This window comes from Epargyreus clarus, unplaced genomic scaffold (assembly GCF_041222505.1).
Source record: "Epargyreus clarus isolate Ecla_fem2 unplaced genomic scaffold, WU_Ecla_fem_2.2 ptg000026l, whole genome shotgun sequence".
Classification (NCBI taxonomy): Eukaryota; Metazoa; Arthropoda; class Insecta; order Lepidoptera; family Hesperiidae; genus Epargyreus; species Epargyreus clarus.
The window spans coordinates 9,978,139-10,000,000 of record NW_027332233.1 but is presented as its reverse complement, the minus strand read 5'-3'; the positions used below and the strand labels follow the sequence as shown (position 1 = coordinate 10,000,000).

Genomic DNA, 21,862 nt, shown 5'->3' with positions numbered 1-21,862 from the left:
ACGGAATTGTTCAGTCGTGTATCTATGCCGAATCTATACGAATGTCATTTAGGTGGACGCCGCGCCGGCTCACGAAACCTTTAATGATAAATCAAACTACTATTTCGATGAATCTAACGTGGACAGTCCTAAGCCTATATAAAGTATGACGGAAAGATTATAATTCATTATTACTAGTGAGTGCGCGTGCAACCCTTACCGCCCTTACGTATTGATGCAAGGCATGAACGAACTAGCTTTCTAGTCCAAAAATAAGTACCTAGTCCACACCAAATTGTACTAACTAATGAGACTTTATGGGTCTAGGTGGAACAGGTTTCTGGATCACATACTTTTAAATACTAGGAACAGGCAACCTAGTCCCAAATTTATCTAGTACACCATCTCTATGACAGCCCAACTTTTCTGTGCGTGTTGCGATTTTCGGAAACAGTCTGTTTTCAAGGAATGCACAGGCAAATTACAAATTACAAAGGTACAGGCAAATTGGGTACTTGACAGTTATAACAATAAAATATGAAATATGTTGGATATGATAGCTTATAAGTAAACATAAATTATGCAGTATTTCGTTTATTTTTTAATACGTTCTAAGTATTTTAATTTTTAAAAAGAAATTTTCGATTTTTTATCTGTGGATTTTAAATCCCAAAACGGCGACAGTGCTGCCTCAAATATCATGTGACGTCACTACATCGAAACCAAACATGAAACAACTAACCAGACAATTCAAATAATAATTAAATCGTTTGCTGTTAGAGTTGGTTGAATTTATGTTGTGAACCAAAATGGTGCCATACTATATTAAAGCTGATAGCGTGAACCTGCTTAAAGAAGATCCATATATGCAGTGCAATAAATCAAAATGGATACAAAAACTTCCGTGAGATAACCTATGGAAATATCAAATAAACAACGTAAGTAAAACATTCTTTATATTTATATTTAATCATATCGGACAATTAAAACATTTCTTAACTGACTTCAGACAGAAGAAAGGTTGTCTTCAAGTAATTATTAAGATTTTTTTAAATATACTTATATTCTTATGTGAACTGTTTTAAGGTTATTAATTGGTTATATTTATATTTACAGATCTTCCCGACAATCGTATAGTGACGACGTTATAGAGTATGTGCAGTTTAAGAGGAAGGCAAGTTTGTGTTTCATGAAAAGTAAAAGTTGTCCTGAACACAAGGTACATCAATGAAAATGAAAATATGATGACTGTCCTGCCTAGAAGAAGTGAGGAGCCAAAAGTTTCGAAAGTGGGCACCAGTCTGAAATACATAAAGTAAAGTACACGGGAAATAGTACTTCTTTACTTGCGTAACCTACCCAACAAGATGAAGGAAGAAAAGTGACCATACAGTTCCTATTATTGCATTGCAATTTAATTCTGAAAATGACAGTGATAAAAATATATATCCATTTGTTACGGAAAATAATTTTAGTAATGAAGAAAAGCAGACACGCAAGCAGCACAAAAATTTAGCTAAGGTGATCTGTAGTAATTATTGTAACTGTAACATATGATAAATATATACAAAAGTTCTACTGTGTGTACTCACTAATAGAACCATATAAACCAAATAAACAAAGAAATCGGTTAATAAAATACTAATATTAGCAAATCATGTATTTTTAATTATACAGTCCTGTAACTTAATCAGTGCACATGCACCATCAATAATAACACAGACATGAAATATTTTAATTGTGTCCTATTAATTACAGAATGGGCCCTTAAAATAGAATCCTCATAAACGTCTTATAATTCTATTCTTATCATAGACATCTATATAATATATTAAATATATGAATACTTCCACTTGCTGTTTTATTTTGATTACGTCCCGTTCCAATGATTTGGAATTGACGAATCACTCGAGAGAATCTGCAAGTTCTTTAACGTTTATGAGATTTGGGTTTAGGAACTTGTATAAGCAAATTTGTTACGATCGTACTTGTACACATCGTCACTGCACACGTCTTATAACTTGTCATTTATTTAAATGTTAGTTATAATAGCTAAATAACTCTCAATTTTCTTATAAGCGTTGTTTGTTTACAAGTTTACAGTGTAATGACGTTCCGCCACAAAATGACACTTGACCGCCTGATTTAACGCGACGTTCCGTTCACCGTAAAGAAAGTTCGATTTTTATTAATGAATAGCCCTTTTTTCGAAAAAGTGATCAATGAAAGGCATATATAATACGTATACTAATTCATTAAAACACTTTCCCAAAAAGTGTCAAGTAGCCAATTATTACAAATAGGTAAACAAATAATTTATATTAGTATACCTTTCTAAATAATCGATTTTATTTTCTGTGAAATATATACAAAGTTGATTATTTTGTTAATTATCGATTAATTTTTTTTAACACTTATTTCAAAATTGGGAACAAAAATAGGGAACGTAATGGTCATAAATTCTTTCACATTGTAGATCGATTGCAGGCCTTGCGTTGTCATTTGCTCACCTAAAATAATTACTTGATAAAAAATAATCGATTATTACATAACAATAATCGATTATTACACACGACAGGCATTCTGTCTTCTTACAGGAGTATAGGTGTTCTGGGCTTCTGACAGTTCTGACTTCTGAGTTCTGACTCTGACATTTCATATCTCTCTATTTCTATTTGTCAAGATTAGAGTTGTGATCACGTTTTTAATTTATATTTAGGTTTAAAACTTTTAATAAGTTGATATTGGATTAAGTAAACATTTTATTTGATTTTCGCTCTATTCCTCTATATTCAGAAGTTGACTGACTAAAGAGGTAGGTAACCTGGTTGTAGACTTTTTCCATTTTAAGGATAACAATTTAATCTAAAAATGTATTTATGGTTCCAATCTTTAATACCTTTTGCACCAGATTTAGTAAGTAACAAGTAATCTGGTAAAAAAAATCTGAAGAGCCGAATACTGCTAAACAATCCTGTATAAACATTGATGACAACTTAACTTAATATTTTAGGTGAATGTACCTAAAGCTAGACTAAAATAAATGATCATTAAGTAATTAGGATCTTAAATTGTTGCCTATTACACCAAACTTTCGACCCTGCTGGAAAAAACGGCAGAGCTACATTACAATAGGTAGAATACATTAAAAAGTGTATATGCTGTTCTGACTGGTATGTGACCCAGGTCCTAATCATACCCAACTTGACGAAAATTAACACAATAACCCTATCTGAGAACTAAGTTTAATGTTCTGAGTTAAGATCTAAGGTAAATGCCAATTATTTCCATTTTGATGTGTATATTGTGTATGAGATGTGGCCAGATGAAGGCTTTGAATAAAACTAACTTTATTTTGGAAAGTTATTTAAATCATCCAATAATCTTTAAAATGATTTATCTTCATTGTGTTACATAACAAAATCTTCCATTATCATTAATGACATGTGTATAGAAGCAATATAAAAAAAAAAATTTAAATATAAGCTATTTAAAGCAACTTTTTTGCCTATAGATATTTTTGTGTGTAAAATGTGTCAATTAAGAATTTGTAATGAAAATTTATATTGCAGTTTTATTAGTCTGTATTTTAGGGACATGATGATAATATATTTCATGGATTAGCCATATTTATTAAAAAATATTTGAACATAATAGGTGAACATTGTGTATTAATAATCGACAGGACCAGATGGCATCATTACAATTATTGAGCGCATTATCTGGTCATAAGGGAATTGTGTGGAACGTGTCATGGCATCCTCTTGGAAAAATATTTGCATCTTGCGGTGAAGACAAAATAATAAAGCTATGGAGCAAGGAAGGGCAGGAGTGGACAGTGAAAACTGTGCTGATGGACGGTCACCAACGTACAATTAGAGAGATAGCGTGGTCACCTTGCGGAAACTTCCTCGCTTCTGCCAGTTTTGATGCCACCACAGCTGTCTGGGATAAGAAAAGTGGTGTGTATTGTAAATAATGTACTTATTATAAAAAGGAGACACCCAATTGCCTAAAAATATAGGTTAACTCACTCCCACAATCTAAATAAATCCAACGATACCTCATATGACAACTCATTTGTATCATAGAATATGCCCGAAACATGAGACATACATGCACTTCAAAAACATAACCTTCAGATAAAAAAATATGTATAATAGTCATAGTAAAACTGGATTTTAACATAGATGTATGTTGATAGGTCAATTTGAATGCAATGCCACCCTGGAAGGCCATGAGAATGAAGTCAAAAGTGTTGCGTGGTCTGCATCTGGCAACCTGCTAGCAACTTGTGGACGAGATAAATCTGTCTGGGTGTGGGAAGTGGCCGGCGATGATGAGTATGTTTGTGAAGCTGTCCTCAATGCTCATAACCAAGATGTGAAAAAAGTCAGTAAAATTGCAACAAATGTAATTAGTATATCTTATGCATTCAAAAACATATTTTCTTATACAATACAAGAAATAAATATCTGAACATATTTGTTTGTAGGTTGTTTGGCATCCTACTATGGATGTACTGGCCTCTGCATCCTACGACAACTCTGTGAAGCTTTACAAAGAAGATCCACTAGACAATGATTGGTCTTGCATTGCAACACTTGAATCTCACGAGTCCACAGTGTGGAGTTTAGCCTTCGACAAAACAGGAGAGAGGCTAGCCACTGTTAGTGATGATAAGACTCTAAAAATATGGAAAGAGTATAAGCCAGGAAATCCAGAGGGAGTGATGGTGCCTGAAGGGGATTCCACATGGAAATGCATATGTACTCTGTCAGGGTTTCATACCAGACCCATATATGATATAGCATGGTGTCAGAAAACTGATCTCATAGCTACAGCGTGTGGTGATGACATAATAAGGATATTTAAAGAAGTTGATGGTTCCGACCCCAATGCACCCACATTTGAACTTGTCTGTACCAAGCAGAATGCACATTCTCAAGACGTTAACTGTGTTAAGTGGAATCCAACAGGAAATCAAGAGTTACTGTCTTGCAGTGATGATGGTGAAATAAGAGTGTGGAACTTAACTGAATAGTTGAATTTAAGTTATTTGATTCCATAGATTAGTAAAGATTACTCACTCCTAACAAGAAAATGTACCCAGTGTTGAGAATTGAAATAGTTGCGTAAAAAAGTTTTGCCATGTCCTTAAAATATTTGAAATAATTATTTATTTATTATGTAAATTACGCAGTATTAGTTATTTATTCGTAAATTTTCTCTAAAAATGTTTTTATTTGTCAAGAATTCAAAGAAAGAACTTACTAATAAGCCGTTTGTCGCTTCATTCAATTTCAAGGCGGCGAAGTATTTTTACTAATCTATGTTTGGTTCAAGTGGAAGTTAACTTTATAGTATAAGCTATAATACTTGTTTCATATTTAAAAGGACAATATTTTAAGAGCATTTTCTTAAACTCATGTTACATAATATTGTTTTGTATATATTAACATGTATTGCAACTGGTTACTGAATATATTATAATAAAATTTGTTGATATATCAAGCCTTTATCGTACAAAATGACTAAAATATTATTAAAAAGTTATTATTATTGTATATCATGTAGGTATACTTTTTGATTACATTAAATGTATTTTTTGTGCCTTTTTCGGTATTAAAATATGTAATGTTTTGTTTTAGATTTATTTGGATAACATCTAATGATTTTTAAACTACACAGGCTAATTTGTACTAGACAACCTCAAATACGATTATTAAGTTCAAGTATTAATAAACTAAAAATGTCAAGTGGAGAAAAGACAGGTGTTAAGTTAAGTGATGTCACATCAGCTTTAGAGAAAATTGTGCCGAAGAAGCTTGCAGAGAGTTGGGATAAAACTGGGCTGTTGGTTGAGCCATACACATCAAGGTACGTGAGTTCTGAATTATACCACTATGGTACATAATTTATAATAAAAAAATATTCGTATAATGCATTTTATAATGTTCTATACATGTATTGTTGTTGAGAAAGCTAATACTCAAAATTCATTCCAAAATGTATGACTTGATATAATAAAGGTGAAATTAGATTTGCAAATATATGTACACATATAATAATATATTTCATTTTTCGGTACAGTATACTTAATATATATGAATCTAATACAAAACTTTTTTTTTTCAGACCTATTACCAAGATCTTCCTAACTAATGATTTGACGGAAGATGTTGCGATTGAAGCTAATGATTGTGGCTCTGAAATGATCATATCCTATCACCCTCCTATCTTTTCACCATTGGCTTCGGTGACACAAAGGTGATAGATTATGTATAATTTTTTATGTAAATTCTGACATGGAGACTAATTTGCCATGCTGTCTGATGTACTTCAAACCCATAAGAGACATTGAGTCGTTTTAGATGTGTAACTACTGTAATTTAATAGCATCTAGAATAAACAGAAAATAATATGCCTTCCTAAGAACGGAAACATATAAAATTATGTGCACAACATAAGCCCATAAAAATGTGTTTATTTAAGAAATCTGTAAAATTATGAGTGTTTTTCTAGTATGTTATTCTTGTATTATACATACAAACCTTCCTGTTCAATCACTCTGTCTCTTAAAAAAACTGCATCAAAATCCGTTGTGTAGTTTTAAAGATTTAAGCGAACATGGGGACAGACAGTGCGAAGCGACTTTGTTTTATAATGTGTAGTGATTAGCTGTAGTTTGTATTGATTAACTTGACCGGAATTGATACACAGTCGGTCATGTATACACATGATGAGTCTAGTATTTGCTGTGGAAGTGGCTTGAAGTTTACCTATCATGTGTTTACAAGTACAACACTATAATATGAGGCTTAGTATAATTAAATTAGTATAAGTTAATAAGTATAAGGAGTAGAAGGCTTATTGTTACTATTAATGCATACATTTGATAATGTAATCCTTTGCAATAATTCCTTCTAAATTTAGTACATCGTTATAGTAATCGTAATAGTTTGATTTTGTTTCAGGACCTGGAAAGAGAAAGTAGTATCCTTTTTGCTTGAAAAGCAAATTGCAATGTATTCCCCTCATACAAGTTGGGATTGTGTGCGAGGAGGTGTCAATGATTGGCTCGCTGAAGCATTCCCTTTTGCAGAGTCACGCCCTATTATTCCTGGAGAAGATCCTAATGTAGGCGCTGGGAGGTAAAATTGATTGTATAATACGTATGATACTAGAGTAAAATTCGGTCTGTCATTATTAAGAAAATAACCTTTCTAATTTTTGTACCTGTTCATGTTTTTGAAAATTACAGATTTAGATTGTTATACAAAATTTGAATACGCAACATTCAAATTCGTCACTTACCTTTTCTTGGATTCCATGAGATACTCTTCATAATATTCACACATCATAATAATAACTGTAACATACTTATGTTCTCTGTTGAAAATAAGTCTATCGAGTTTGGCATATGCGCATTATTTTGCATTCATAATTTTTATTTAATTGCTTATAAATTGTACTAATTTCAGGATCTTACATGTGGAGTCACCATTTACCTTAAAGGAGGCCGTAGCAAGCATAAAAAAGCTGACCGGTCTAAAGCATATTCGTTTGGCAATGGGAAAGGGCAGGTCCCTTGACAGCCCTATTAAAGATGTAGCGCTGTGTGCTGGCTCCGGTGGCTCTCTTTTGAAGGACATCACCAATGTGGATCTTTATCTTACAGGTATGTTAACACTTAATATTTTCTTCATAAAAAGTTTCTTCCTCGACGCGTTTGCAGATATGCATTATATGTGAAATTTCTATTAAAATCGAAAATGAGGGGTTTCACTGATTCATTGCCACTATGGGATAAGACGATCGCCTCTGATGTAAGTAGGTTAATAGGTAGAATTCAATCCATATCTATTTATGATTCTTTTAAAACCCTGTAATATTAATTTTTAAAATTTTAAACCGAGACAACATTCAAGAATATTTTTCTTTTTACTTTGTTTCTGAACTGTTTTTCTTTTTTCTAACGAGGTTTAGCATTATAAATTTAAAAAAAAACATTTTTATTCTATAGGGATTCTGGTTGGAATTAAACCTGGTAAAGTTGGTTTCTGGTTTAACTGGAAATTTTCTATTTACAGGTGAAATGCTTCATCATGATATCCTAGACGCTGCGCAAAAGGGCATCTCAGTCATATTAACTAATCACTCAGATTCTGAAAGGGGTTCTCTTGTGAGATTTGCAAATATTCTTCAAAAAGAATTGGATAACCAAGTTACAGTGGAAATAAGCAAATATGACAAAGATCCATTAACTACAGTATAAGTTGGTTTTGTATAATATAATACCTTTGGAGAAACAATAAAAAACTTAGCAAGAAAATGAAATGTATTTTTTTTCAATTATTAAGTACTGTTAACATAGTGTTAAATTAAAGCAATAAAACTAAGTAAACTAATTAATAATGCCTTTACAATGTTATGAGATCAGTTATGTGTATTTAGTACAGATAGGAATATATGTATCACGAAATATTTAAGTAAAAGCCTCATTCCTGTCACGCGGGTTTGTCTGCGTGCGTATTCAGTCCCCATGCGTGCCACTTGCATCCTACCGTTCATTCTTTCTTGTCTTATCCTTGTCCTGTTTATGCACGCGTGCGGGTGAGACACGCAAGCGAATATAAACCCGCGTGACACGAAGGAAACGGCAATTCAATTGTGTTTATAGGGATTTTCTTCAGATATAATTTAGTCGTTCACGTTATAGTATTTGGCAAGATGGTCGCGCATGAATTTTCGATTTCAACTTTGAATTTCCGTATAAAATCCTTGCTTGTTCTGGAAGCTGCACTGAAATGTGTTTATGTGGTATCTTTATGAAAATGTTTTAGGTCATTCATTAAATCATGTCGTTAGCTGTTACTTACGCAGATCATTTTTGATTCTTTGATCCTTTCTTAAGGTATGATCTTTAAGATTTTCCTTATTTTCGTAATTTTCAATAGGTTTCTTTCTAGGGGATCCGTGACTAGGTTTAATTTTGCAAACCGATGAAACTGTGCCGTTTTTGTCATCATAATTGATTACATATTTACTTCGTCGAGACTTGTTTTGGATGTTATCAAGTTTCTCCGGTTTATTTGATTTCGGTTGAGAAGACTTGATTTCGCCTATAGTACCATTTGTATATACACGTTGGTCTTTTAACGATGTTTTAGTGCTAGTTGAATCTGTTGATGACTTGTGAATTTTTTTGTCAATTGTCGGTTTAATAGCCGCTTCTGAAGTGGTAGTTCTTTCGACTTCCTTATTAACTCGGCCTCGATCGGATACTCGGGCCTCAGTTTTGCTGGTGCGACTACTTTGTGTAGGTTGGTTTGTAACTTTCCTTTCTCTAAAGGATTTTTTCTCTAAGCTTCTAGTGTTATTATATGACACGTCGCTGCCTTTACTTGGTGATTTTTCAGGTGTCACGAGTACTTTAGTTCTATTTACCCTATTTTTTCTTTCTGTATGTTTTTCTTCAACTTTTCGTTTTTCAGAATCTGTTCGTTTTAAAGTTGCATTTTTATCTTCACTTGCAATGCAGCTGTTCTTGTTATTACTTTGTTTTAACTTTCGAGAATCCTCTTTTACAACAAGATCTTTCTTTTCGGTGTTTTTCTTTTGAATAAGTTGTTTTTTTCGATCGTAAGTATCGTCATGGGCTGCTTTTTTCCTCGTTTCTCTCATTCGAATGTTAATGTACAATGGGCTTTCAGATTTCCTCTCAGGCACAGGTTTATGTGTGCTTACATCTTTTTGACACTTTTCTAATGTTGAGTTGTTCCTTAAAAGAAAAACAAATTTATTAACATGTACGCCAAATTATTGTATGTTTCACTTGTAACGTTCAGAGAAAAGTAAGTTTAAAATGATGAGAAATAAAATTGTTATTGTTAATAATTATGCTATGTTAGTTTCACATGCATAAAGAAGGCAAGGTCTGTTATAAAATCCAAGTTTTCTACAATGGCTAGACAAGAGTACAAAAGCGCACCAAAATAGAGAAGTTCGTGTAAAAGAAAACCAAATTCTATTTGCCTACCTTCTGTTTAGATAATGCGCGTTAAATTTTTTGTATTAGACTTTACACGTTTACTAAATAACTGATAGTAAAGTAGATGTTTTAGTAATTAGTTTATTAATTTTCTAGTAACGAACATGTGAATCAATGTTTATTCTCTGTACGTACTTTGATATTGAAGAACTTTTTATGTGGTTAGTTTTGGTATGTACCCTAGAGGAGGTTTCAACATATTTTTGTCTATTTGCCTTCGGTGGCTCCGATAGACTTCTACTAGTTGGTGTAGCTACTTGCTTTTTTAACTTAACACGTCGTGGTTGTACAGGGTCTATCTCGCTATCTTCTTTTTCTAGTATAGGATTTAATTCTGTCAGTTCCTTATTTCCTTCAACATAAATATCATATTTTGAACGTGATCGAGGGGCAGGCTTTGGTGTAAAGTTGTATTTCATAGGAAGATTTTCATAATCGGGGGCTTCATCTGAGTCTACTTCACTGTTACATACACTATTTGATATTAGTTTCACCAGTTTGACGGAATGAAGTATTTCTTCTTTAAGATTTGCTTCATCATAAGTACTGTCTAGTGAATGCTTTCTTATTTCATTTTGCATCACTCCAGTTTTACCAACACCAAAGTATGTCAGGTCGCTATCACGAAGTTGCCTTGTCTTAGCCCGCACGGGTGTCGGAGACATCTGTAAAATCTTAACCCTGCCTTTTATAGAGTTGGTGACATCTTTTTCAATTTGGTGATTTTTTTGAATAGTATCAAATGACTGTTCTGTATCCTGATTGAATCTCATGTAGTTTACCGGACCTGAAATAAAGATGGAGTTTTTGTATTATTTTAGCATATTACATGTAAGCAATAAATGAAATAGTTGAATGTACTTTAAAAATTATTATGTTACTTACTTATTTTCCTTGTCCTATTCGTAGATTTTTCAAAGGAGGTCCAATTTGGATCATTTTCAATACTTGATCGTGAATCATTACTAAATCTACGCTCTTCTTGTAATTGCCTATTTATCAGAGATACACCAGAGGGTTTTGTAAAGTTATTATTTAAATCATCCCTAATAGTAAGAGCAATCGAATCCCCAATAACCATGTTCTCTCCAAGTAGATATGGTTTGGGTTTCGGGATTTTATTTTTGAGAATACTTTTTGTAGCTGCCGTATTCTCATCGATAGTGTTAATCTCACTTGTAAGACTAGAACTTTCCTTTTTGTTGACTTGAAAAACATTCGTTTTCTCGCCAAACAATGTAATAGATTTATTATAATTATCACTCATGGGAACAAATACGCTTCTCTTTTTCCTAAAATCATTTGAAGGTGGTGGTTTTTCGTCAGTGGCTATTATATTTACTTTCCCCGATTCCGCGGCAAAATGAAGTTCAGTTTTGCAAAATTCAACTTTTTTTGTCCTTCGATCACCTTCGTCGGTAACACGAGTCTTGTTGATTTCGGAACACTCATCTGTTCTTGTCGTTGGTAATGTTATAGACACTTTTCCTGTAGATTGCAATGTAATGCCATCTTCATCGATTCGTTCCACATTAATAATGTGTTCCTTATTACTTTTCACTTGATTTATATAAGGTTTCTGTCTGTTTTTCGAAAGCCAGTCCTTAAACGTTTCTTCATGGATATCGTCCATTTTCATTTTTCTTTCGACATATCTGGAACTTTCAGAATTATAGTTATCATGAACAATTTCAGTGGATTTACATATACCGCTATCAGTTGACGATTCCATTGTTAAAGCATCTGTCCCACGTAAGATTGATTCATCTAGCTCTGGAGTTTCCTCAAAACTGTAACTCTTTCTTCTATTATTCCAACTATCGCTTCCATTTAAGAGAGATTTATATTTTAGAGTACTTAAAGTTACGGGTGCATCCAACAATGAAGAAATAGGCGATGTTCTTTTGTAAATATTCTGTGGTATGAACCTTTCAGTGCTTTTCCTGATTGTATTTTTATTATTGTAGTCTAAATCTATGATACTTGCATTATCTGTAGAAGAAGATTCCTCACTAGGCATACGTATTGAGCTTTTACTTGTTGAAGCTCTCCATTTTGATGGCTCAGATATTTCAAAATCGTCAGGTTCTGTAACCTTGTAATTTCCTCTTTCAACTTCAATGTCAGGCGAAGATTCGAGAGGGGTGGACGATATTTCTAGCGGCTTAGAGGGCGATATGTCCGGCTCTATAAAATTGTACCCAGACGAAATGACCTGAAAATAGATGATATTCAAGTTAGAGAAATAATTTGGTTGGAACAAGTTAGTGAATTAGGTAGTTTCAAAAGCATCGATAGTCGAATGGTTTGAAAATCTGCTTCTCAAGCTTTAGATCCCAGATTCCTCTTTTATTTTAAAGATATGTATTAGAAATTGGTATAACTTATATTTTATTTATCAACCCGGAGAGTTCTTTACATAAAAAGGCCTCAAAGGTGTATTAAGTCCTCCAATCCGCGCTGGAGCCAGTGAGGTGGTCTTAAAGCCTCATAGTCTGAGGACACCTTATTTCTAGCAGTGAGATAATAATAAGTTGACGACAAGTGAATCTAGTTACCCTTCGTGAAGAATGGAGTAAGTATGAAGAAGCCGGCGCGCCAGGTCCAGCCGTGGAGTGGTAAGCGGCCCGCATGACGCGCACGCGGGCGCCCGGAGCGCTCGCATGCAGGACCTCCATGGCGCGCGCGACTTGCCGCGTCACACCGGCCTCCGTCACCTGTGCAATAAAATATATGTTCATAACATCTACTGATTTAACTATTTCTCTTATTCTAATCATAACATTTACTCATTTAACTATTTTTCTTTCATTCTCTACCTACTCTATGACTAATATATAAATAGGCAGACAAAAAGTAACCCTTTTTTCTTGTTTTCCCCTAAAAACAGTCTGTTAAATACGCTTTAAAAATAACCGTTGAAATTAACCAGTAAAATTATTGAAAATATAGGATATTTATAATTATATTTCAATTACTGTGGAGACTAGTTATCAAAAATCCACATTTTGTACTAATCTATGTTTTTGAATATTACGCTACTGAGTCCAATCAGTTTTATTGGAAGGATTTAAACAAATATTCGTTTTTGGCTTTGAGAAAGACCATCCGGTCAATGTTACAAAGAGATAACGCTAAGGTCACTTATCACACAATACCTTGATTTAACTAAGGGTTTAGGAATGGGTGAAAGGAATATTTAGACATTTAGACTAGTTTTTACAAACTAAACGAGCACTAGAAATTATTTGTTGTATTGCTATTTAGAACAAATCAAGTCTCGTGACATTCACTTAACTGGTCTGTAAAGCCTTGGAGGCCGGCCAACTCATATTTACTATTTGATAAAGACATTATGTTAATATCTTTACAGGCATTACCATGATTACCCACACCTAGCCTAAACTATGTGACTCGTATTATTCACGGTTCGACAGTTACCGCGCTTGCCCCAGTTTTTTGTTATCTAAGCATATACCTAATCGCTTTGCATGCATATGTTACAGCGTAACATAATATTTGCGAAAGCAAGCGACGACTATACAGACACATTACGGTACCTATACGGACGTTAGGATGTTCAGAGATTGTGCTTTTATTGCACCATAGTCCGTAATGCGCGTATTTGTCGCGCAATATTTTACATATATTAATCATTCATAAGTTGAATAACAAGGTTTCTATATTTCACGAATGTTTTACCAAAGTTTGACCCACGCATACTTTCGAGAACTCTCATATAAATAGGTTTTTTCACGTTTTCCTGATACGTTTTGGTACGCGGGATTTTTTATTACAAGGTAAATAATGACCCATCGAAATTTAGGTTTGAGCCAAAAAAGCGGTTTCGGTCAAAGTTTCAGTTTCAGCCACAAATCGGCCGAACCTTTTGACCCAGCCGAAACATACTTTCGTAAACATTCGGTTGTACTCGAAGGTTGTACTCCGATGTTTCACTAGCCGGTGTTTTTATCTACTAAACCTTACGCCGACTGGCTGCGTATAATAATCATATTTTTGTTTTTATTATCTACCTACCCTTATTGAATCAAAAAAATATAAATTAAAAGAAGCAACTCGTCCAAATGCTTTTCTGTAAATTCTCATAAATCTAAAAAACATCCGATTTCGAACAAAACTAGTTCAGAAACTGAACGTTCAGTTTCGGCTGAAAAACCAGTTTTGGTGGGTCACTTGTTACTACATTACAACTCACATGGACAATACAGCTTTTACCGGCGAATAGGTAGGTATCTAGGCGAGTCTACTTTCAAACAAAATCGCGCATGAAATATTCATGACCAAACTTATGATGACCTCAAAGTGTTGTTATAACATTTATAACTGTTCGGTAATGTCTGGCAAAAGTCAGGTCCGTAGTATGCAGCGTTTAACTTGTTCTGTGTTTTATACGCTCAAATATTAAGCGTAGTAAGATCTTGATAATGAAACCTTAAGTGAAGTGTATGTAGGGGGAGTCCGGGAGAGTTTAGCAGGTGGGAGATATTAGCCACTGCTCATAGAACCTTTGTAGAACTAGATATTGCGACGTTGGCAAATTTCTTAAACTCCATAGGCGCCCCCCACCTCGCTTACGCGATGCCGTTGCAATCGGCAGTTTGGTTTAGAAGTGAGAAATTATAATACGTTTTCGTGCCCGGAAAGTAACTTTTTTCAATTTTTTATATTTGATTTCTATTGTTTACTGTGAATAAATTTCAGCACGTCATTTATATACATCGTAAGTGATAATATCCTAGTAACATTCACGGCAGACAGCTTGTACTTAGATGTCATAGCTTTTTATAAAAAAATAATAACAGACAGCTTGGCGTGGGGTGGGAGACATTACCCCAGCGTTGGGAGGAGACCTTACCCAGGGTAATCTCTCCCGCTATCAGTCTCGTTTCTCCCGCAATATTTTTTTATTTTATTTCAGATAAACATCCAAAAAGCCTTTCAAATATAAGAAAAAAGAAACAGATAGAAACAGAAGTAATTTATATTTGTCAGTAATAAGAAATGCTTTAGGCGATATTGATAAGCAACAAGTTTACCCAAATCAGCTTTAATAAAAAAAGCTTTACTGATTTCTTTGAAAACCTCAAACCAACAAGATTTTGTCAAATTTAGGGAGCATTTTGTGAAATATTCCATAGCGTCTCTTCAAAATCGTGTTCTGTTTATCCTCGACAACCACGAAAGTCATTATTCAAGTCGTGAAATACGCAAAATCAAATGGAGTAACTTTGCTGACTTTACCACCCCATTATATACATGTTGCCATTTATTCATCTTTCAAGACTAGATATAACTCGGCCATGAATAATTGGATGATAAGTAACCCAGGACGAACTGTTACGATCTACAATATACCCAGATTTGTAAGAACTATTATGTCGTAGACTATTAGCTAATCCAATATTTTGAGTGGATTTTGAAAAACTGGGATACACCCCTTTAACCCCGACACCTTTACAGATGAAGACTTTTTATGCTACGCGGTAACAGATAGAGGAATGACTAGTGAACTGCAAGAGCAAGATGTTTCTTCGATTTCCTAACTCTCAGTAGCTGCAGAACTACCTCCAAATATAACCACTATCGAATTACATTCAACATTTATTGTACAACGTCAATCAGAGCCTTCAACATCAGCATCAGTATTCATAAATGAAACGTCTAGGGCCAATTCACCATCAATTTTGGCCGAGGAGGAATCTCAATGTATATATATATCAAAGATGCCCAAAGTACCTTGTTCGTGTCCTCATTTACTATGTAACATTATGTACCATATTCTTATGATTCAATTTGTATTATGTAGAATTACAATATTTGTAGAATTACAATTTTCAATAATTATTTTGCCTATTTTTAAACCCGGGTAAAGGCTCCCTAGTTGGAGGGTCAAGTCTCCCACCCAGGCGGGAGATATTAGCCAAATGTCAATTTGGTAGAAATCGTTAATTACTCATAAACTATTAATAATGTGTTGAACTTTCTTATAAGAAAATATAGATAAATAATGAGGCTTCAGATACAATCTATAGAAATACCAATTTTGTAAGAATGGAAAGATTTATGAGCATTTTAGTGGAAGGCGGGTCATCTCTCCCGGACTCCCCCTAAGTATAGTACAACACGAAGTTATTGGACAACGCTGTCCGGTTTCATTTTAATGCTTAATACTTAGGCCGCACTTAAGTATTTCCTTATTAAAACATGATCGACAGCAGTCGTATAAGCTAAGTGGTATTTCCATTTCCCTATCTATAATAATATACGATATATATATATTCCTATAATAACTACTTAGGAAGGTATTTCCATTTAATAAGGTAAAGAAATACAAAACATTCGTGAAAATTTAATCTGCCGAAGGACCTTCGGTTTTCAATGTTGACCGACCAATTTCGCGATAAGTACATAAGTCATGACAAAGGTATGAACTATGTACACTTCAATGCAAAAATGTTTAAGAAAATTATAACATATTTGTTCAAGTAATAGTAAAGAGTTGATAGTTTTATAAAGCTTAAAAAGGTAGCAGAAGCATTCTCGCGGCGGCCTTGATTGGAAATAAACACGTAACACAGATAAGTAGATATTTATTGTTAAGCATGACGTGATTGTTAATGCGGGGGCGAAATGAAATTGTGGTTGGCTGTTAATTGCAATTTTTCCAACGAATTTACGTAGGTAGGTACTTTACTTTCATTATAAATGATACGTAGAAACTAAAATGATACCTACTCATAAATACCTATATAAAAGTTTGAAGCGATTAATATTAATAACAATAAGTAACAGTTTTTAAAAGAGCACATTCGAGTCAATATACCAGTTGTACCGACTTATTCTTCAAATACTGTGCATTAACGCAATGGATAGAATTAAAAAAAAGTACATAGTAAGCCATCTGGTAAATTAAGTAGATCATTCGATTTTAGAAGCCATGTGCTGAAGTGATTTGTCTGCTATGGTCGTTAAGCTGTAGGTAATGACATACTACAAGTTCAATAACTGTTGATTAATAGTACTTTGCTATTAACATTCATATTTTTGCAATTTAAACCCAAATGCAAATGATACTACATTCAAATTACTTTAGCACTCTTAGGTACTTATGTATTATTACTAACTATATAGGTAGATACGCAGTTCAGTTATATTATAAATAGATTAAACTACCTCTTACTTCTAAGCTCTTGCTGGTACGGATCAAGGTAGTGAATTTCAAAGATTGAAACAATATGACGTCACCTGCACAAGCGTACACTGCCAGACTTAAGGCCGCTACCCACTCGTTAGCAGATACCTACGAGTAGGTAGGTTATTAATCAAGTTTGTCTTTGATTGCTTCTATACATAAATATTCCTCAACTGTGCTCATATTTCTCATCTGTTACACATTTTAAGTTTGGAACAAGATCTGAATAACGTTGCCCGGTCGTCGACACTTGCGCGCGTTAATAAACGTCATAATTTAATCATGCTCATGATATTTTAAAATCACTAGAATATTTTGCGGGGATCTCTGACCGCGTCGTCTGAATCATTCAATATACTTACTTAAACTTACAGAATGACGTGATAATTAAGAGCAAACTTTGTAGAAAATTAGAATTTACTTATATAAGTAGGTAGGTATGTGTTAATATTAGTGTGAATTTAATTTTAATTTATCCTTAAATCATTGTTCCCTATATTCCAATTATATAAAAATGCATTTTTCTAATAAGTAATTAGATTGTAGATCACAATATTCAAATCAATCGAGCATCAATGACGATGCTACTTTTTTATAGCTTAATACGTGAATGTCGTCGATGTTTTATTGGAAACCCGTTACGTGATTCATAGGAAAATAATCATCGAACGAGGATAAATCATTCGGCGAACTATCTCAAAATACGGCAAGTAATGGCTCTGTATTTCCTAAAAATATGTGAAATCATTAGATCACCTAAGTGGTATCCTCCTACACAATTTGTTTCAACATTAATTCTGGTACATCTAGATAGCCACATCATTTCATTCATACGGTTTACAACAGGTAACGGTCTTCAATGTATCATTGTTTTCGGGTCGATAACTCCAGATAGAAGAGCAGTATAGGTACCGCTGAAACTGTAAGTGTTTTCAATAGCTACGAGTGTAATCATATTTCATTTTTTATAATATAGAAGTATTAGACGAGCATGCAGTCCACCTGATGGTAAGTGGCTACTGCCGCTCATGGACATCTGTAATCGATCCTAGATAGGATTAGATCTTCCTACCTGAGGTCAGCCACAGATGCGCCGCCTCGGAAAAGTATGTCTCCCTTACCACACCCTTCAAAACGGAACACAGCAGTGCCTAACACTGCTGTTATTAGGCAGAAATAGGTGTGGCGGTGATGCCGCCGGAGTCAAACCACAAAGGGTTCCACCACCTTCAAAAATTAAATTAAATTTAAATTGACAGTGATAACTGTACAAATGTTTGGCAGACTGACACATTTTCGAATTCATTTTCTGTATTTTTAAATAATTATACCTAATTACTTAATATTTGCAAATATGGGAACGTATTAGATGGAGCACCTAAACTATAAAGTAGCGCATATCAAGCGGTAACACTCATGGTGTCATGAAAAAATACCAATTTCAAGTAGACAAACAACATACGTAAGGGATTATGTGCTTCCCTTGAAAATTAAAGTGGAACCTATCATATTCACTTAGTGTATCCTCGAAGACTAAGACAAAAGTAGATATGGCGGTATGAAGCCCAAAAAGCTTAAGAATATATAAGTATTTGTAAAAACATTGCTTAAGTTACTATAACGTAACTTAAGCAAACTCTACGTTTCATTTTCTGTATGTATTGCTTATTCTATACAGTTCGAGAGTATATAGGTACTCTCTAGCTACCATGTATAGCATGGTAATGTATTGTCATAGACTTCGATGATTTCGCTAACAGAAAAATACCTATATGTTGGTAAAAATATATTATTTTACCAAAATACGTATTATTCAAAATGTAAAATGAGTATTTACTAGGTACGTGATCACAGCCTCGGAGCGGCCTTTGGCGCAGGATTTCCGGAATGGAAATGACGAACTTGTACAAACAAACTCCCCACTTATACAAATTTCATATTCAAATGTTATTATAAGGCATTCAGGCTACGTGCAAATTTTAACCTACTTTAAAGTTACCATTACTTACTTATGTAATGACTTCAGTTATTGATGATAATTAGTTAGTATAAGTTGGTACCTACTTAATATTAGCGGCAGCACAATATAAAAATGATAATGGTCATTAATGCCCATCTACCTTATACAATATGTAATTGATATCTATCTCAAATAAATTTAATATAGGTACTTAATTAGAAACATTTATCATTAGGTAGGTACGTTTACGTTAGTAATTTATTTTACTTACTTCTTATTTTATTATTATAATTTTCATAAGACTTAGTAATACCTAATAATAATATTGAGAAGTATGATCCCCATTTCCAAAAAAAACTCTACAAGGAGTTGGATAGAAAAGACATCAACGCGCACAGAGGTAACGACACAAAATAAGTAAATTAAAATGTATAATATAAAAATAAAATATACTTATACAATTTACTGCAAATACTGTACATATTTGTTTATATTAAACGTCTTCACACATTCATTTAACAGATTTGAAACTAAATTTGCATGTAAATCTTGTATCGCTTCTTCCTTATTGAATGCATACTTGAATTGTTTTAATCTAAATTGCAGATAATTGTACTTAATGATACTTTATACTTACTAATGAGGCGACGAAGCTTTAAGCGTGTAAATAAACCTACGTGATGTAAACGTTTGTTTATTTTAAGTACCTTTAATCGTGTAACATGAAAGTATACTTCCCTATAAAAGATAATTTATCTTAAATTTTACCTGAATCCAAAATGTATTATCCCATCTAAATATTCGATTTATAAACATATTTTTAAATATCAAAATAGAATGCAGTCCGCCTGATGGTAAACAATCACACTGTCCATGGACATCTGTAAACAACCCCAGATAGAGTTAAGTTGGTACACAGCAGCGCTGAGCACTGCTTATCGAGCCGAAATTAGGGGTCCAGTGATACCTACATGTTGGTTTTCCGCTTTCCAAAGATCTCCTTGTAGTGTTTATCATATCATCATAAGTTAAATTGTAAAACTTAATACAAAGAAGAAATCTTGGCCATGGCCATCATTGTTTTGCCAACAACTTTTGTTGAGATTTACCTTTCGGCCCTTACCTCCTACAAGAGAGATTTAAAAATCATTAAAAAGCGACGTAGGGACTAATATCAAAATCCGATCAAGATTTTCTAATGATCAGGAAACAAGACCTTTCTCACGAGTAACATCACTTTCACCGGTTTATTGAATCAGTCCCACACTGTTGTCTGCACATACTGCTATTGTTTATTAATACATTGGTGTAACTACACACTACGTGCTATTAATTTAAGAGTACTGTTAAGGTTCTGCAGTGAAACAGTTACCTACCTACTAACAATGAGTCTTAATAATTCAGAAGTCTTTGTTTATAATGTATATTAATAATGTTTGTAATATGTATGATACGTAGGTAGTAGGTAGATACTCTAAACTTGAATTAAAGCTAGAACTACGAATATAATCCGGTTTTAATATTTGTGTGCAGTTTTTGCTTTAGCATATCACTCGTGTGTTGTCCATTTAACTTTTAAAATTAAAGCACGATGAACTGGACCAGACAGGTTTGGCTGGAGGCTGCACGCGGGATTGGACTCTAAAGCTCTGAGGCAAGATTTATTTTTTGCATGTCAGCGAAAACTTTACATCTCAGACGATCGTGTCGCTGAATTTTACACTATATAAGGAAATGCCATGTATTTTTATATTTGGCAGTGACTGCTTCTTTATACCAAGTTTTTGCAACTCTACATTATTGTTGACTAATATAGAAGGTTAAAATTTTAGAACTATTATTTATAATGCCGATTTTAAAGAGCATTTCTAAATAATAACTTACTGTTTATTATTTAATTTATATTAAAATAATATACTGTGTTATTTGGACATTGAACGAATCAACAACACATTCGTGTAAGAACTGTATTCAGGCGTTAAGCTCTATTTAATTTGGCACATTGTAAGCTCAGTTTTAAGGGTAGTGTCGGTGACCTCACCTTTCCATATTCGGCAGTCCCGGCCCACTCCCGCCGCCACTGACCCGCCACTTCCATGACTGTGTTGTTTTGTATTCGATCGCTGCAGCTACACTCGGATTTATGGCTCACACACTAATATCACGCGCTTACGTTCAGTCTCCGCGCCGGGTTAGAGCCTACTGAAGTGAACCAACAAGTATGATTATGACGCTCGCGCAGCCGTCACACCGCAGTCCGCAACCTTAACTCTTAAACTAAATGAATATATTTATTTAATGCCTTCCGTTGGCAAAAAATAAATATCGTAGGTACTCATTCGATGTCAACGCCCACGATACGTCTTAAGCTACCACCCAGACGCAGGTCGCGTCCTACGCATTGAAAGTTGCAAATAAACCGGATGGGAAGCATGTGTTATCAAAGTTATTTGTTCTCAAGTGCCACTGTACAGATTGTAATATTCCTAGAAGGCAAAAAATATGAGTAACTTGTTCCAGGAATTCTCAAGAATTAATGTAGTGGTTTATGTTAACTTAAAAACATGCCTATACAATTAAGTACATTTGGTTTTGATCATTTATATAAAATAATTAAAAACAATTCAGTATGAGGGCAATAATTTTCGAACATCTG

At 33.8% G+C, this 21,862-nt stretch overlaps 2 protein-coding genes across 4 annotated transcripts; one reads left to right on the top strand and one right to left on the bottom strand.

The window, feature by feature from the left end:
• The first annotated feature begins 2,631 nt into the window (after nt 1-2,631).
• Ciao1 (cytosolic iron-sulfur assembly component 1) lies at nt 2,632-8,319 on the top strand. Of its 3 annotated transcripts, none has more exons than XM_073088133.1 (6): nt 2,636-2,794; nt 5,631-5,859; nt 6,118-6,249; nt 6,957-7,133; nt 7,464-7,660; nt 8,073-8,319. In XM_073088133.1, the coding sequence occupies exons 2-6, from the start codon at nt 5,651-5,653 to the stop codon at nt 8,255-8,257; spliced, it is 900 nt and encodes a 299-aa protein (XP_072944234.1). In that variant the 5' UTR covers nt 2,636-2,794; nt 5,631-5,650; the 3' UTR covers nt 8,258-8,319. The 3 variants fall into 3 exon arrangements, with proteins under 3 accessions (XP_072944233.1, XP_072944234.1, XP_072944235.1); XM_073088134.1 differs by lacking the exon at nt 2,636-2,794 and adding an exon at nt 5,033-5,552; XM_073088132.1 differs by lacking the exons at nt 5,631-5,859; nt 6,118-6,249; nt 6,957-7,133; nt 7,464-7,660; nt 8,073-8,319 and adding exons at nt 3,665-3,941; nt 4,184-4,371; nt 4,475-5,487 and having other exon boundaries at nt 2,632-2,794.
• On the bottom strand, nt 8,303-21,546 carry LOC140753496 (uncharacterized). Its single transcript, XM_073088131.1, has 6 exons — nt 21,248-21,546; nt 12,592-12,750; nt 10,919-12,248; nt 10,169-10,820; nt 8,862-9,763; nt 8,303-8,784 (listed from the first exon to the last, which is right to left on the bottom strand). Exons 1-6 carry the CDS (start codon nt 21,302-21,304, stop codon nt 8,696-8,698), a joined length of 3,189 nt encoding a protein of 1,062 aa, XP_072944232.1. The 5' UTR covers nt 21,305-21,546; the 3' UTR covers nt 8,303-8,695.
• Nucleotides 21,547-21,862: the final 316 nt, after the last annotated feature.